Source organism: Oncorhynchus tshawytscha, linkage group LG06 (genome assembly GCF_018296145.1).
Source record: "Oncorhynchus tshawytscha isolate Ot180627B linkage group LG06, Otsh_v2.0, whole genome shotgun sequence".
Classification (NCBI taxonomy): Eukaryota; Metazoa; Chordata; class Actinopteri; order Salmoniformes; family Salmonidae; genus Oncorhynchus; species Oncorhynchus tshawytscha.
This window is the reverse complement of record NC_056434.1, coordinates 33709992-33725593: the sequence shown is the minus strand read 5'-3', so window position 1 is coordinate 33725593 and position 15602 is coordinate 33709992. Positions and strand designations below refer to the sequence as shown.

The window sequence follows — 15602 nt, the reverse complement described above, 5'->3', positions numbered from 1 at the left end:
TGAGGTGACCTGCCCATCGGAGTTGGTCTCATTACGATGGCTTCTATATTGGAGGAGTTGGTTCACCCCAGGTGACTGATGTTGGTTTGTCTGTCTTCCCAGCTGATGTTAAGTACTTTCCTGAGGCAGCATGGTGGAATCTTTCAAGGGGTTTGATGTGTTTTCAAAATGCGGTCCAGGTTTCCGCACCGTATAGCAGGGTCGGGGTGATCACAGCTTGTGCACGTCCACTTTGTTCCTGGTGGTAGTGTTGCAATCCTTGAAGACCCTGTTTTTGAGTTTGCCAAAGGCAGCACTTGTTCGAGCAATCCGATGTTGGATTTCATCATCAAATAAAATGTTATTTGTCACATGTGCCGAATACAACAGGTGTAGACCTAACAGGGAAATGCTTACATACAAGCCCTTAACCAACAATGCAGTTTTAAGAAAAATGAGTGTTGGGCCTCCCGTGTGGCGCAGTAGTTAAGGGCGCTGTACTGTAGCGCCAGCTGTGCCACCAGAGACTCTGGTTTCGCGTCCAGGCTCTCTCGTACCCGGCCGCGACCGGGAGGTCTGTGGGGCGACGTACAATTGGCCTAGCGTCGTCCGGGTTAGGGAGGGTTTGGCTGGTAGGGATATCCTTGTCTCACCGTGCACCAGCGACTCCTGTGGCGGGCGCACATTGGTGTGGCTGGCTTCCGGGTTGGATGCGCACTGTGTTAAGAAGAAGTGCGGCTTGGTTGGGTTGTGTATCGGAGGACGCATGACTTTCAACGTTCGTCTCTCCCGGGCCCTTACGGGAGTTGTAGCGATGAGACAAGATAGTAGCTACTAACAATTGGATACCACAAAATTTGGGAGAAAAAGGGGTAAATTTCATGCAAATAGTCTGGGTAGCCATTAGATTAGCTGTTCAGGAGTCTTATGGCTTGGGGTTAGAAGCTGTTAAGAAGCCTTTTGGACCTAGACTTGGCGTTCCAGTATCGCTTGCCATGCGGTAGCAGAGACAACGGTCTATGACTAGGGGCTTTAGGGGCTTCCTCTGACACTGCCTGGTATAGAGGTCCTGGATGGCAGGAAGCTTGGCCTCAGTGATATACTGGGCCGTACGCACTACCCTCTGTAGTGCCTTGTGGTCACAGGCCGAGCAGTTGCCATACCAGGCAGTGATGCAACCAGTCAGGATGCTCTCGATGGTGCAGCTGTAGAACCTTTTGAGGATCTGAGGACCCATGCCAAATATTTTCAGTTCCCTGAGGGAGAATAGGTTTTGTCATACCCTCTTCACGACTGTCTTGGTGTGTTTGGATAGTATGTTGGTGATGTGGACACCAAGGAACTTGAAGCTCTCAACCTGCTCCACTACAGCCCCGTCGATGAGAATGGGGGTGTGCTCGGTCTTCCTTTTCCTGTAGTCCACAATAATCTCCTTTTGTCTTCATCACGTTAAGGGAGAGGTTCTTATCCTGGCCCCACACGGCCAGGTCTCCGACCTCCTCCCTATAAGCTGTCTCATTGTTATTGGTGATCAGGCCTACCACTGTTGTGTCGTCTGCAAACTTAATGATGGTGTTGAAGTCGTGCTTGGCCATGCAGTCATGGGTGAACAAGGAGTGCAGGAGGGGACTGAGCACGCACCCCCTAATGGCCCCCGTGTTGAGGATCAGCGTGGCAGATGTGTTGTTACCTACCCTTCCCACCTGGGGGCGGCCCGTCAGGAAGTCCAGGATCCAGTTACATTGGGAGCTGCTTAGTCCCAGCGTCCTTAGCTGAGTGATGAGCTTTGAGGGCTCTATGGTGCTGAGCTGTAGTCAATAAATAGCATTCTCACGTATGTGTTCCTTTTGTCCAGGTGGGAAAGGGCAGTGTGGACTGCAATAGAGATTGCATCATCTGTGGATCTTTTTGGGCGGTATGCAAATTGGAGGGGGTCTAGGGTTTCTGGGATAATGGTGTTATTGTGAGCCATGACCAGCCTTTCAAAGCACTTCATGGCTACGGACATGAATGCTACGGGTCGGTAGTCATTTAGGTAGGTTAACTTAGAGTTCTTGGGCACAGGAACTATGGTGGTCTGCTTGAAACATGTTGGTATTACAGACTCAGTCAGGGACAGGTTGAAAATGTCAGTGAAGACGCTTGCCAGTTGGCCAGCATGCTTCCGTGTTGCTAGCCTCGAAGCGAGCATAGAAGTAATTTAGCTCGTCTGGTAGGCTCTTGTCACTGGGCAGCTCACGGCAGTGCTTCCCTTTCTAGTCTGTAATAGTTTGCAAGCCCTGCCACATAAGACAAGCGTTGGAGCTGGTGTAGTACAATTCAATCTTAAGTCTTGTATTGATGCTTTGCCCGTTTGATGGTTCGTTAGAGGGCATAGCGCGATTTCTTATAAGCTTCCAGGTTAGAGTCCCGCTCCTTGAAAGTGGCAGCTCTACCCTTTAGTTCAGTGCGGATGTTGCCTGTAAACCATGGCTTCTGGTTGGGGTATGTACATACGGTCACTGTGGGGACAACGTCGTCGATGCACTTATTGATGAAGCCAGTGACTGATGTGGTGTACTCCTCAATGCCATCGGAAGAATCCCGGAACATATTCTAGTCAGTGCTAACAAAACAGTCCTGCAGTTTAGCATCTGCGTCGTCTGACCACTTCTTTATTGAGTGAGTCACTGGTGCTTCCTGTTTTAGTTTTTGCTTGTAAGCAGGAATCAGGAGGATAGAATTATGGTCAGATTTGCCAAATGGAGTGTGAGGGAGAGCTTTGTACAAGTCTCTGTGTGTAAAGTTGCTCTAGAGTTTTTTCCCCTCTGGTTGCACATTTAACATGCTGGTAGAAATGAGGTAAAACAGATTTAAGTTTCCTGCATTAAAGCCCCCGGCCACTAGGAGCGCCGCCGCTGGATGAGCGTTTTCCTGTTTGCTTATGGCCTCATACAGCTCATTGAGTGCGGTCTTAGGATATTATCCATTAGGATATTGGTGGAGAGGTGGCTACCTAGGTATGTGAAACTGGGAATGTTTTCAAGTATTGTATTGTTGGCAGTGACCTTGGGGGATGGCAGGTTGCTTCCCATGGTTGCTGGAAGTAGTACTTTGTTTTTCTGGGGTTGAGTGCTGTATGCTTTTGTGAATACGTTAGCAGTGACCTGGAGATCAGCTTCTGAACTCATACAAACACTGCTCCTTCCCAGTGTCAAGAGTATTTGATGTGCAGCAGGACTCTCAAGAAACTGAAAACTCAGGAAGCTTGTATGTGTGTATCTCTTCTCAGAACCCACAAATAAACAGTATTACATAATGTCTGAAGTTAAGAAAGAAAAATTAAATAGTTACTAACTAATGACACAAATGGACAAGCAGTTTGTCTCTGAGGCCATTACAACAGAATAGCTTTCTGTCTTGGCATATAGCCTAGTATTTAGTATTGGGCCAGAGACAAAGTGGAAAATCTGTTGATGTGCCTTTGAGCAAGGCACTTAACCCTAATTAAGTCAGGGTTGCTGTTAAGAACTCTCACTCTCAGGGGGAGTTGGTAAATGCAAAAAACACATCCAATTCATGTCCAGTGCACAGAAATAGGACATTTCTGCATCCACCAAATGATTATTGTTATTATTTCACTTTGTCTTTCTGTCCCTTTCACTGTCTCTCTCTTTGACTATCTCCTTCTCTGTCTCTTTTTCAATATCTCCCTCTACCCCCCTGTTAGAGGTACTGTATTTGTAACAACAACTCTCTTTACATCTCTCTCTCTCCATCTCTCCAGTCAGAGGTATTGTATGTGTAATCCCGAGGTGGTGCAGCAGTTCCATAACCCAGACACCATTTTCATCCTGGCCTTTGCTGTGGTCCTCCTCAACACTGATATGTATTCCCCTAACATCAAACCTCAACGCAAGATGGGCCTTGACGACTTCATACGTAACCTACGAGGTGACTGGCTGTCTTTGTATATGTGTGTCTGTGTTTGTCTGTCTGTGTGTGAAACACAAATCTATAAACGGTACCTAGCTAATTAAATGGTACCTACCTTATTAAACGGTACCTACCTTATTAAATGATACCTACCTTATTAAACGGTACCTAGCTTATTAAACGGTACCTATCTTATTAAACGGTACCTATCTTATTAAACGGTACCTATCTTATTAAACGGTACCTATCTTATTAAACGGCACCTATCTTATTAAACGGCACCTAGCTTATTAAACGGCACCTAGCTTATTAAACGGTACCTAGCTTGTTAAACGGTACCTAGCTTATTAAACGGCACCTAGCTTATTAAACGGCACCTAGCTTATTAAACGGCACCTAGCTTATTAAACGGTACCTAGCTTGTTAAACGGTACCTAGCTTATTAAACGGTACCTAGCTTATTAAACGGTACCTAGCTTATTAAACGGTACCTAGCTTATTAAACGGTACCTAGCTTGTTAAACGGTACCTAGCTTGTTAAACGGTACCTAGCTTGTTAAACGGTACCTAGCTTGTTAAACGGTACCTAGCTTGTTAAACGGTACCTACCTTATTAAATGATACCTACCTTATTAAACGGTACCTAGCTTATTAAACGGTACCTATCTTATTAAACGGTACCTAGCTTATTAAACGGTACCTAGCTTATTAAACGGCACCTAGCTTATTAAACGGCACCTAGCTTATTAAACGGCACCTAGCTTATTAAACGGTACCTAGCTTGTTAAACGGTACCTAGCTTATTAAACGGTACCTAGCTTATTAAACGGTACCTAGCTTATTAAACGGCACCTAGCTTATTAAACGGCACCTAGCTTGTTAAACGGTACCTAGCTTATTAAACGGTACCTAGCTTATTAAACAGTACCTAGCTTATTGAACGGTACCTAGCTTATTAAACGGTACCTAGCTTGTTAAACAGTACCTAGCTTATTAAACGGTACCTAGCTTGTTAGTGGGGTTACGTCTTTGTTTTTGCCTTTTTTGCTTTTCTTTTGAGCCTACTGATAGAAGAAAGAATAAAAAATAATCTGAAGTCCACGGTGGTAATTTATGGACAGTGTGTGCCTGTGTGTGTTTGACTCAGTATAATAAGCTGCAGAAGTCTTGCAACATTTATGACAGTGTTTCTGAGCCTGGTGTTAGAGACTAGAGACACTGGAGCGGTTATTTATAGAACAGGTGCACAGACAATGCTTTGTACACTTAGTATACTAAACATTAGGAACACCTTCCTAATATTGAGTTGCACCCCCTTTCGCCCTCAGAACAGCCTCTATTTGTCGGGGCATGGACTCTACAAGGTGTCAAAAGCATTCCACAGGGATGCTGGCCAATGTTGACTCCCACAGTTGTGTCAAGTTACACACGGGAAACACACAGGAAACTGGAGCGTGAAAAAAACAGCAGTGTTGCAGTTCTTGACACAAACCGGTGGGCCGGGCACATACCACCATGCCCTGTTCAAAGGCACTTAAATATTTTGTCTTGCCCCTTTACACTCTGAATGGCACACATACACAATCCATGTCTCAATTGTCTCAAGGTTCAAAAATCCTAATCTAACCTGTCTCCTCCCTTTAATCTACACTGATTGAAGTGGATTTAACAAGTGACATCAATAAGGGATCATAGCTCTCACTTGGATTCACCTGGTCAGTCTATGTCATGTTTTGTATACTCAGCGTATGTTTTAATACAACACAGGACCAATTTCATATGGACTGATTGACAGCTGGTTGAAGGAGACAGATTGAATTGTGGGGGATCAGGGATGGTGAATCTAGAGAACACACCAAATCGGGGGGTGAGAGAGGATGGACTGGGAGCTGAACATCATTAACTCCTGTCCGCTCCCGAGTGGCGCAGCAGTCTAAGGCACTGCATCTCAGTGCTAGAGGCATCACTACAGACCCTGGTTTGATTCCAGGCTGTATCACAACTGGCTGTGACTGGGAGTCCCATAGGGCGGTGGACAATTGGCCCAGGCGCTGTCCGGGTTTGGCCGGTGTAGGCTGTCATTGTAAATAAGAATTAGTTCTTAACTGACTTGCCTAGTTAAATAAAATAAATAAAATGCTCTACTGGGGATGAGGCTTCTGTTGAGTCTCTCTTGACTGAAACACAGCACAAGATCTCCCTCTAGTGGTGAGATACAGCCACATCAGGGTGATAGATTTCATTTTTATTTTGTCACATGCACAGGGTCGCAGATGAAGTTGCAGTGTACAGTGAAATACTTAAGCCCAGTGCATGTGTGAATGAAACAATAATATTAATGATAAGGTAGGAATAGTGGTGGCTATTCAGTATGATAAATGTCCATCGGGCTGGGGGCAGGGTAGATGTCTAGTGGGGAAGCAGAAAAGGGTGGGTGGGGGGGGCTGACTAGTGGTGGCTATTCAGCAGCCCGATGGTCTGGGGGTAGAAGCTATTGGCCAGTCTGTTCGTTTTAGCCATGATGCTCCTGTACTGCCCGCATCTGAGTGATGGAAGTGGGGAGAACAGGCCGTGGCTCGAATGGCTGAGGTCCCTGATGATCCTAACATCAGCCACTCCTGCCCTGTCCTGCAACGAGCCTGAACCAGGGGTGGAGTCAATTCAGTTTGCAATTCATTTTCGGGAATTCCCTCTCTAGTTCCTTGTGTGTCCCTGTTCCCTCAGGAGTGGACGACGGGGCAGACATCCCCAGGGAGATGGTGACAGGGATCTATGAGAGGACCCAGCAGAGAGAGCTACGCTCCAACGAAGACCACGTCACCTACGTCAGCCGTGTGGAACAGTCCATACTGGGCATGAAGACTGTGAGTGTGTTGTGTGACTGAGCGAGAGCCAGAAAGAGAGATTGGTGTATGTGTGTGTGTGAGAGAGAGAGTGGAGTCTGTGTGTGTGTTTACCCCATGGTTTACAGTTGAAGTCGGAAATGTACATACACCTTAACCAAATACATTTAAACTCAGTTTTTCACAATTCCTAACATTTAATCCTAGTAAAGAATCCCTGTCTTAGGTCAGTTAGGATCACCAATTTATTTTAAGAATGTGAAATGTCAGGATAATAGTAGAGAGAATGGTTTATTTAAACTTTTATTTCTTCCATCACATTCCCAGTGGGTCAGAAGTTTACATCCATTAAATTAGTATTTGGTAGCATTGCCTTCAAATTGTTTAAATTGGGTGAAACGTTTCAGGTAGCCTTCCACAAGCTTCCCACAATAATTTGTGTGGATTTTGGCCCATTCCTCCTGACAGAGCTGGTGTAACTGAGTCAGGTGTGTAGGCCTCCTTGCTCGCATGCACTTTTTTAGTTCTGCCCACAATGTTCTATAGGATTGAGGTCAGGGCTTTGTGATGACCACTCCAATACATTGACTTTGTTGTCCTTAAGCCATTTTGCCACAACTTTGGAAGTATACTTGGGATCATTGTCCATTTGGAAGACTCATTTGCGACCAAGCTTTAACTTCCTGACTGATGTCTTGAGATGTTGCTTCAATATATCCACATAATTTTCCCGCCTCATGATGCCATCTATTTTGTGAAGTGCACCAATCTCTCCTGCAGCAAAGCACCCCCACAACATGATGCTGCCACCCCCGTTCTTTACGGTTGGGATTGTGTTCTTTGGCTTTCAAGCCTCCCCCTTTTTCCTCCAAACATAACGATGGTCATTATGGCCAAACATTTTCTATTTTTGTTTCATCAGACCAGAGGATATTTCTTCAAGAAATAAAAAGTACGATATTTGTCCCCATGTGCAGTTGCAAACCGTAGTCTGTCTTTTTTTTGGCGGTTTTGGAGCACTTGCTTCTTCCTTGCTGAGCCGTCTTATAGGTTACGTCGATAAAGGACTCGTTTTACTGTGGATATAGATACTTTTGTACCTGTTTCCTCCAGCATCTTCACAAGGTTCTTTGCTGTTGTGCTGGGATTGATTTGCACGTTTTGCACGAAAGTACGGTCATCTCTAGGAGACTGAACGCGTCTCCTTCCTGAGTGGTATGACGGCTGCGTGGTCCCATGGTGTTTATACTTGCGTAATATTGTTTGTACAGGTGAACGTGGTACCTTCAGGTGTTTGGAAATTGCTCCCAAGGAAGAACCAGACTTGTGGAGGTCTAAAAATGTTTCTCTGAGGTCTTCGTTGATTTCTTTTGATTTCCCCATGATGTCAAGCAAAGAGGCACTGAGTTTGAAGGTAGGCCTTGAAATACATCCACAGGTACACCTCCAATCGACTCAAATGATGTCAATTAGCCTATCAGAAGCTTCTAAAGCCATGACATTATTTTCTGGAATTTTCCAAGCTGATTAAAGGCACAGTCAACTTAGTGTATGTAAACTTCTGACCATTGGAATTGTGATACAGTGAATTATAAATGAAATTATATGTCTGTAAACAATTGTTGGAAAAAATACTTGTGTCATGCACAAAGTAGGTGTCCTAACCGACTTGACAAAACTAGTTTGTTAACAAGACATTTGTGGAGTGGTTGAAAAATGAGTTTTTATGACTCCAACCTAAGTGTATGTCAACTTCCAACTTCAACTGTATGTGTGTGTGTGTGTGTTTTTCTGTAGATCCTGTCTGTGCCCCACCGTAGGCTGGTCTGCTGCTGTCGTTTGTTCGAGGTGGCAGACTTCAACAAACCTCTGAAACAGAAACTGGCGAACACCCAAAGAGAGGTGTTCCTTTTCAACGACCTCATACTGGTGAGAACACACACAAGCACACACACGCACGCATGGACACATGCACACACACACCCACACGTTAAAGCATGACTAGTGTTTATTTAAGTGATAATGCCCGAGAAGCTGGTGTTTGGAGGATATATTGGCAATGGTGTTGTTAGGCCTGGAAAACCGTGCCAATATATCCTCCAAACACCGGCTTCTCGGGCATTACCACTTTTATGCAATGGTACCAACATAATCAAATAATGATTTTCTTTAAAAACATTATTCTGATGAATTTATTCATACTTTTCTTCCTTTCACAAGATATAGTCCCAAAACAAATCTAGGGTTGCTACCCAAGCCGGCTGGTCGTTCGTTCTATTGGTTCGGTTGCCAGAGATGCGACCCAGTTGTTCAGTCTTTTTGTTCTGTTTCTATTGACACGACCCAGTTGTTCAGTCTTTTTGTTCTGTATCTATGGACACGACCCAGTCTTTCGTTCTAAATCAGTGGTCATCAACCGTTTCTGAGTCAAGATCACTTTCTGAGTCAAAATGCATGCTGAGATCTACCGCTCTGATTTTTTTATTAACATAAGCCTATGCAACATTAACCAATTAAAAACAGTACTGTAGCAATGAGGTTGGTGCAGTAAGCTATAGGCCCAATACATTATCACCACATACGGGCTTTGCTTGAATTTACCTGCCAATGCATTGTTGTTCAGGACATTTAAAAAATATATATATTTCAAATCTTGAGGTAGGCTATATGATCACACCGGTAATAGATCCATTGTTCTATTACTTGTGAGGCACAGCTGAGTGAAAATACATTTAAATAATTAGCTTTTTATTTTACTGGGCTGATGGTGGCTGCATCTGATGGTCAGTCTCAGGGAGAGAGCAGCAGACTGAGGCTCTGTCTCTCAACATCCCTCCGCTCTCCCTTTCCTCCACTGACCAAAAAGGGACACTGTCTTCCAGCTAATGGCGAAACTCGAGTCGCACCGCATTATTTCTGCCTCATGCACAAATTCATGTTGTTACTCCTATGAACAGAGAAATTTAAATATTCCTTGATATTAAAAATTATCCAAGCCGCTAATAATAACAACAACGCAAGCCTATAGATACACTTTCCTACTCATTCATTACTGCTACAATGCTTGTTGTAGCGCTGAGTGGAAATAGGAAGAACGTGCATTTTATGGGTTATAAAAGTGTTGACAGTGCTGAGTGAGAACTTAAATATGAACTCATTCATAAAAACAGCAGCTCTTTGCTGTATTCGTTGACAGTCTCTCTCTAGTCATGGTTTTAAACGTTTTGAAATCTCACAGTATCAATTTTGCCGTAGCTTTCTTTTACGCCTCCTACGTTACTGCAGATTTGGTCATCTGAGCAATCTGATTGGCCAGCGGTACGCATAGTGTACTTGATTTCCTCTCCAGGCCCACCGGGAAGGCAGAGTTTGTACCTTCAGACACATGAAATGGTAACAGTTTTCCTACCCGGCGCCCAGGGCTGCACCTACCACCAACAGCCCGAGACTAATAAAACAAATTAGGAACACAAAGGCTTTATCTTTGGGTTTATGTCACGTTCTGACCCTAGTTCTTGTGTTATTTCTTTGTTTTAGTTGGTCAGGACGTAAGTTGGGTGGGTATTCTATGATTTGTGTTTCTAGGTTGGGTTTCTTGTTTGGCATGATATGGTTCTCAATCAGAGGCAGGTGTTAGTCATTGTCTCTGATTGGGAACCATATTTAGGTAGCCTGTTTTCTGTAGGGGTTTGTGGCTGGTTGTTTTCAGTCTTTGTGTGTCTGCACCAGATAGAACTGTTTCGGTTGTCGTTTTGTATTTTTGAAGTGTTCAGTTGTTTATTAAAAAGATGAACACTAACCACGCTGCGCTTTGGTCCTCTCTATCTCCAGACGACAATAGTTAGTTTATTACAGAAATGTTTGGCGATCGACAAGTCGACTGGTTGGTGACCACTGTTCTAAATGTTCCATTGCCATACTGGCTGGCAACGTTCTTATGGCTTGCTTGCTAGCTAGCCAACTATGGCTAACTTACAGTCACGTCAAACAGTGCAAACAGAATAACAACAGTAGCTGCATTTGTTTAAGCTGTTTTCTAGTGATATTTATTTGGATAATTCTATAATAATGAGCTAATGAGGCACGATTTCACCTGGCATAGAAAATGTACTCTCTGTTAGGTAAGGTGACCAGATGTCTGAAATGAAAGCCGGGGACATTTCCAGTTCGGTGGTCAATGTATAATTAAAATAGCCAATGTTATATTATCTATGAAATAAAAAAGGGGGACAATTCCGGTTTCATGTATTTAGTCTAACAGGCACACTGTGATAGAGAAAACAACAGAAACACTATAGACAAGACAGAACTGTCCGATCTGAACAGCCATTCAGTGGTCCTGGTAGTCTGGGTAGACTAAGAGCAGAAGAGAACATGGGCAAAATTGAAAAAACAGACAATAGTACATGTGAAATACTTAACATAAAGAAATAAGATGCTGATGAGATTGGTAACTACATAATATACTTATACCAACCTAAAATGTATATTTCTCAGAAAAATGTATCTTCATCAGGATTGCTCTGTCTTTGGCCAGCTTCTCCATGAACTCCTGGCAGGGGAGGTTGAAGTTTATCTTCACAATAAGCATGGCCTTGATGGTAGTAACAGTGAACCTATTTCTTGCTGCTGTCCATAGATCATTAATTTGGGAGAACACTGGTGCATTACTTCCAGGTAAGCACATGACAACAGACGCTAATCTAGCCAGGTTTGTGTGTGGGATGTCATTCTCTTTGAAGTGGGTAACCACCGTGCTCCATCTCTGACTAAGCGGTGTCTCAGATGTTTTCCATTCTTCAAGCGATCCCCCTTTAGGGACTCTTGCAGGCCAGTAACCTCATCACACAATGCATCCTCATTGATGGTCACATTGGGGCATTTTTCCTGCAGTGTGCCTGCTGACTTCTGGATCTCTTCACGCAGAGGTTGCCTTTTTAAAAGGAGACCATGTAAATATTTTAGATTATCTGTGTGCTTTCCCCATGCTTGCAAGTAGTTCACAGCCGTAGTGAAGAATGATTGTGATGTTTTGAGAAAGCTCTCTTTAGACATCTCCTCTGTCTGTTCTTCTTCACTCTCCTTGTGTCTCTCTCTTCTTTACTATCAACTTTTTCTTCTCCTCTTTTCTTCACTCGTCTTCCTTTCCTTCTCTTCACCTTTCCACCTCACTCTTCTACTCTCCTTGCTTCACTCTTTTTACTCCCTTAATTTTTCCTTCTCCTTTCTCTCCAATCTGTATTAATAAACAGCATACTATTAGATAAAATACTTTGGTTAACAGATTCCCATTGCTTGCCTCATTTTTGTATTTATCTCAAACATTGTTTGGAATAATAAATTGGCAGGCTCTGTAACCATATCTTTACCTTCCTCCTCTGTCTCCTTCACTCTTCTTCCTCCTCTCCTTCCTCTCCACTACTAATGTTATTCATGAACATTTCTAAATATATTGTAACGACCCTGGGTTTATAAGCGCGGAAATCGACCCTGCCGTTTGAGCATGCTTTTGCGGCACAGTCGCTAGCGCGCCGGACCTCGGGCTCGAAGGTCGGGGTTTGGAGACCTGCTCCCTGCTGTTTCATTACAATATTTTCACACTACTTATTCTAATGCCAAACCATTAAAATTGTAATCTACAAAAATATTCTCAGAATTAATTGTGCATTCATTTAATATAATCATATTTTCAAAATATCCCGTCCACTGCATGTTTCAATGTGAACGTTTTTTAACCTAGCTACCATAACAGTAGCTAGCTAACTTAACGTTAGTCTACATAGCTAACGTTAGCTAGCATAACCTATTTAAAACCTTATAGAGCAGATCATTTATCTATATAATACATTGTTACATAACATCACTAGCTAGTATCTCAAACGATTTTAACTTATCTGTCTTGAAAAGACGTTTCTGGTGATGTGGATTCACTTGACACTTGCTAGCTTCTGGCCGAGTTTTCCACAGCAGTTTTCTCTAAAACTATCGCGAGCAAGTAGTTAGTAGAAGAAGAAGAGTGAATGAAGCTGTATAGCGAGCAGCCCCCTCTGCTGGACAAAACAAGCACAACGCGATTGAGACGTCAATCGGTAGACTGTGCTGCCCGTTCTTTCTTGCCAAGTAAAATATTTCACTTTTCGGTCTGTTTTTAACGGTTAAAAACGGGGACATTTCCGGGGACAGGCCACCAAAAACGGGGGCTGTCCCCGGAAAACGGGGACGTCTGGTCACCCTACTGTTAGGACACTAACGTTATTCAGAGGAGCTAACCAACAGCACAATTAACACAATACCTTCAAACTGAAGATGGAAAGACTGCAAACTAGCTGCACTTCGTTTCGTTGTACCTTTTTCAATTGACACTTCTTTGTATATATCCATAAAAATGATGCCAGCTGATTCATGACTTCGACTGGCTGAAAACGCTGCCTGCCTCTCGTCCCGGCTCCCGATCCCAACACGTTCATTTCCATGGGACAGTTGGAGATCGAATTTGAATATTGAAACAATGTTCCAAATGTCGGAGAGACAGACAGTAAGGTTTATACATATACATACATTATCGCCGTTGAAAACTAAATGTTAGTCTGAAAGAAATGTGAGATGAGGTCTAGATGCTTTTTATAGTGGAGATCAAGTTAATTTAATTGTCTGGCTGGGCTGATGAGACACTGGATGGCGCAGTCAGATCGAACAGTCATAGGTTTAGCCGGTGGTAATTTGTGGAATAGACACCGGCTGGAATGCGTTTTTAACCAATCAGCATTCAGGATTAGACCCACCTGTTGTATAAGTGTGTGCGTATGTGTGTGCGCACGTATGCGTGTGTGCTCACTGTATGGCGTATGTCCATTCTGTTGTCTCCTCACACAGATCCTGAAGCTGTGTCCAAAGAAGAAGACTTCTGCTTCCTACACCTTCTGTAAAGCCATGGGTCTACTGGGCATGCAGTTTCACCTCTTCAGCAATGAATGTAACTACAACAACTACTACAACTTGCTACTACTACTACGTTGTCCGGGTTAGGGGAGGGTTTGGCCGGGATAGGCCGTCATTGTAAAATTTTAAGAATTTGTTCTGAAAGACTGACTTGCCTAGTTAAATAAAGGTTCATAAAAAAAATACTATCACTACTACTACTCTATTATTATTATTATTATTACTACTACTACTAATCTACTACTCAACTACTTCTACACTACTATTACTACTACTACTACTACTACTGCTACTGTACTAGTATTATGACTACAACAACTCTACTACCACCACTACTCTGCTACTACTATTACTACTACTCTACTATTATTGACTATTATTATCACTACTACTACTCTACTACTACTACCACTACTCTGCCACTACTATTACTACTACTACTACTACTCTACTACTTCTACTCTACTATTATTATTACTACTAAGACTACTTTACCACTATTACTACTACTGCTTCTACTATTACTATTACTACTACTACTACTCTACTATTATTATCACTACTACTACTCTACTACTACCACTACTATGCTACTACACTTACTATTACTACTACTACTACAACTACACATCTACTACTACTACTACTACTACTACTACTCTACTATTATTATTATTACTACTACTACTACTACTACCACTACTCTGCTACTACTACTGCTACTACTACTACTACTACTACTACTACTACTCTACTACACCTACTACTACTCTACTATTATTAGTACTACTACTACTATTGCTACTCTACTACTGCTACTACTATTGCTGCTACTACTACTACTATTACTACTCTACTACTGCTACTACTATTGCTACTACTACTACTACTACTATTACTACTACTACTATTGCTACTACTACTACTATTACTGCTACTACTATTGCTGCTACTACAACTACTATTGCTACTATTACTACTACTATTACTACTCTACTACTGCTACTACTATTGCTACTACTACTACTACTACTGCCACTACTATTGCTTCTACTACTACTACTCTGCTACTACTATTACTACTACTACTACTACTACTACTACTACTACTATTGCTACTGCTACTACTCTACTACTACTACTCTACTATTATTATTATTACTACTACTACTACTACTACTACTACGACTCTACTATTATTATTACTACTACTACTACTACTCTACTACTGCTATTACTATTATTACTACTACTAGTACGACTACTATACTACTACTACTACTACTACTACTACTACTACTACTACGACTCTACTATTATTATTATTACTACTACTACTACTACTACTCTACTGCTGCTATTACTATTATTACTACTACTAGTACTACTACTATACTACTACTAGTACTACCACTACTCTACTATTATTATTATTACTACTACTACTCTGCTACTACTACAGCTCTACTATTATTATTACTACTACTACTCTAAAAGTACTACTACTAGTACTACTACTACTACACTACTACTACTACTCTACTACTACTACTACTACTGCTATACTATGCTATTACACTGTACTGCTCCATACATAGCTAACTATGAGCGGTGACATTATCTGTCCAGAGTCCTACTATGCCCAGGGCATCGCCATTCTATTTACATAGCTAACTGTTTTTGTGTGTGTGTGTGTGTGTTCAGACTATGCTCATGGCATCACCATGTTGAGTCCGTTCTCTTCAGAGAAGAAGCAGCTGGTGAGTTTTTGCTCCCCCAGCGGAGAGGAGCTCAGGAATTTCACAGAGGAGCTACGTGAGTCCATCACTGAGGTCAACGAGATGGAGCAGATACACATCCAATGTGAGCACACACGTATACGCACACACGCAAACGCACGCACAACACACACACACACGCACGCAC

At 42.7% G+C, this 15602-nt stretch overlaps 1 protein-coding gene across 1 annotated transcript in view; it reads left to right on the top strand.

Annotated features, from left to right (window-relative positions):
• The window catches only part of LOC112245127 (IQ motif and SEC7 domain-containing protein 3-like), a 50209-nt gene that overhangs the window by 31002 nt on the left and 3605 nt on the right, over positions 1–15602 (top strand). The window contains 5 exon segments of the mRNA XM_024413115.2: positions 3746–3912; positions 6619–6758; positions 8535–8666; positions 13611–13710; positions 15381–15539. Coding sequence (XP_024268883.2) covers positions 3746–3912; positions 6619–6758; positions 8535–8666; positions 13611–13710; positions 15381–15539 — 698 coding nt within the window.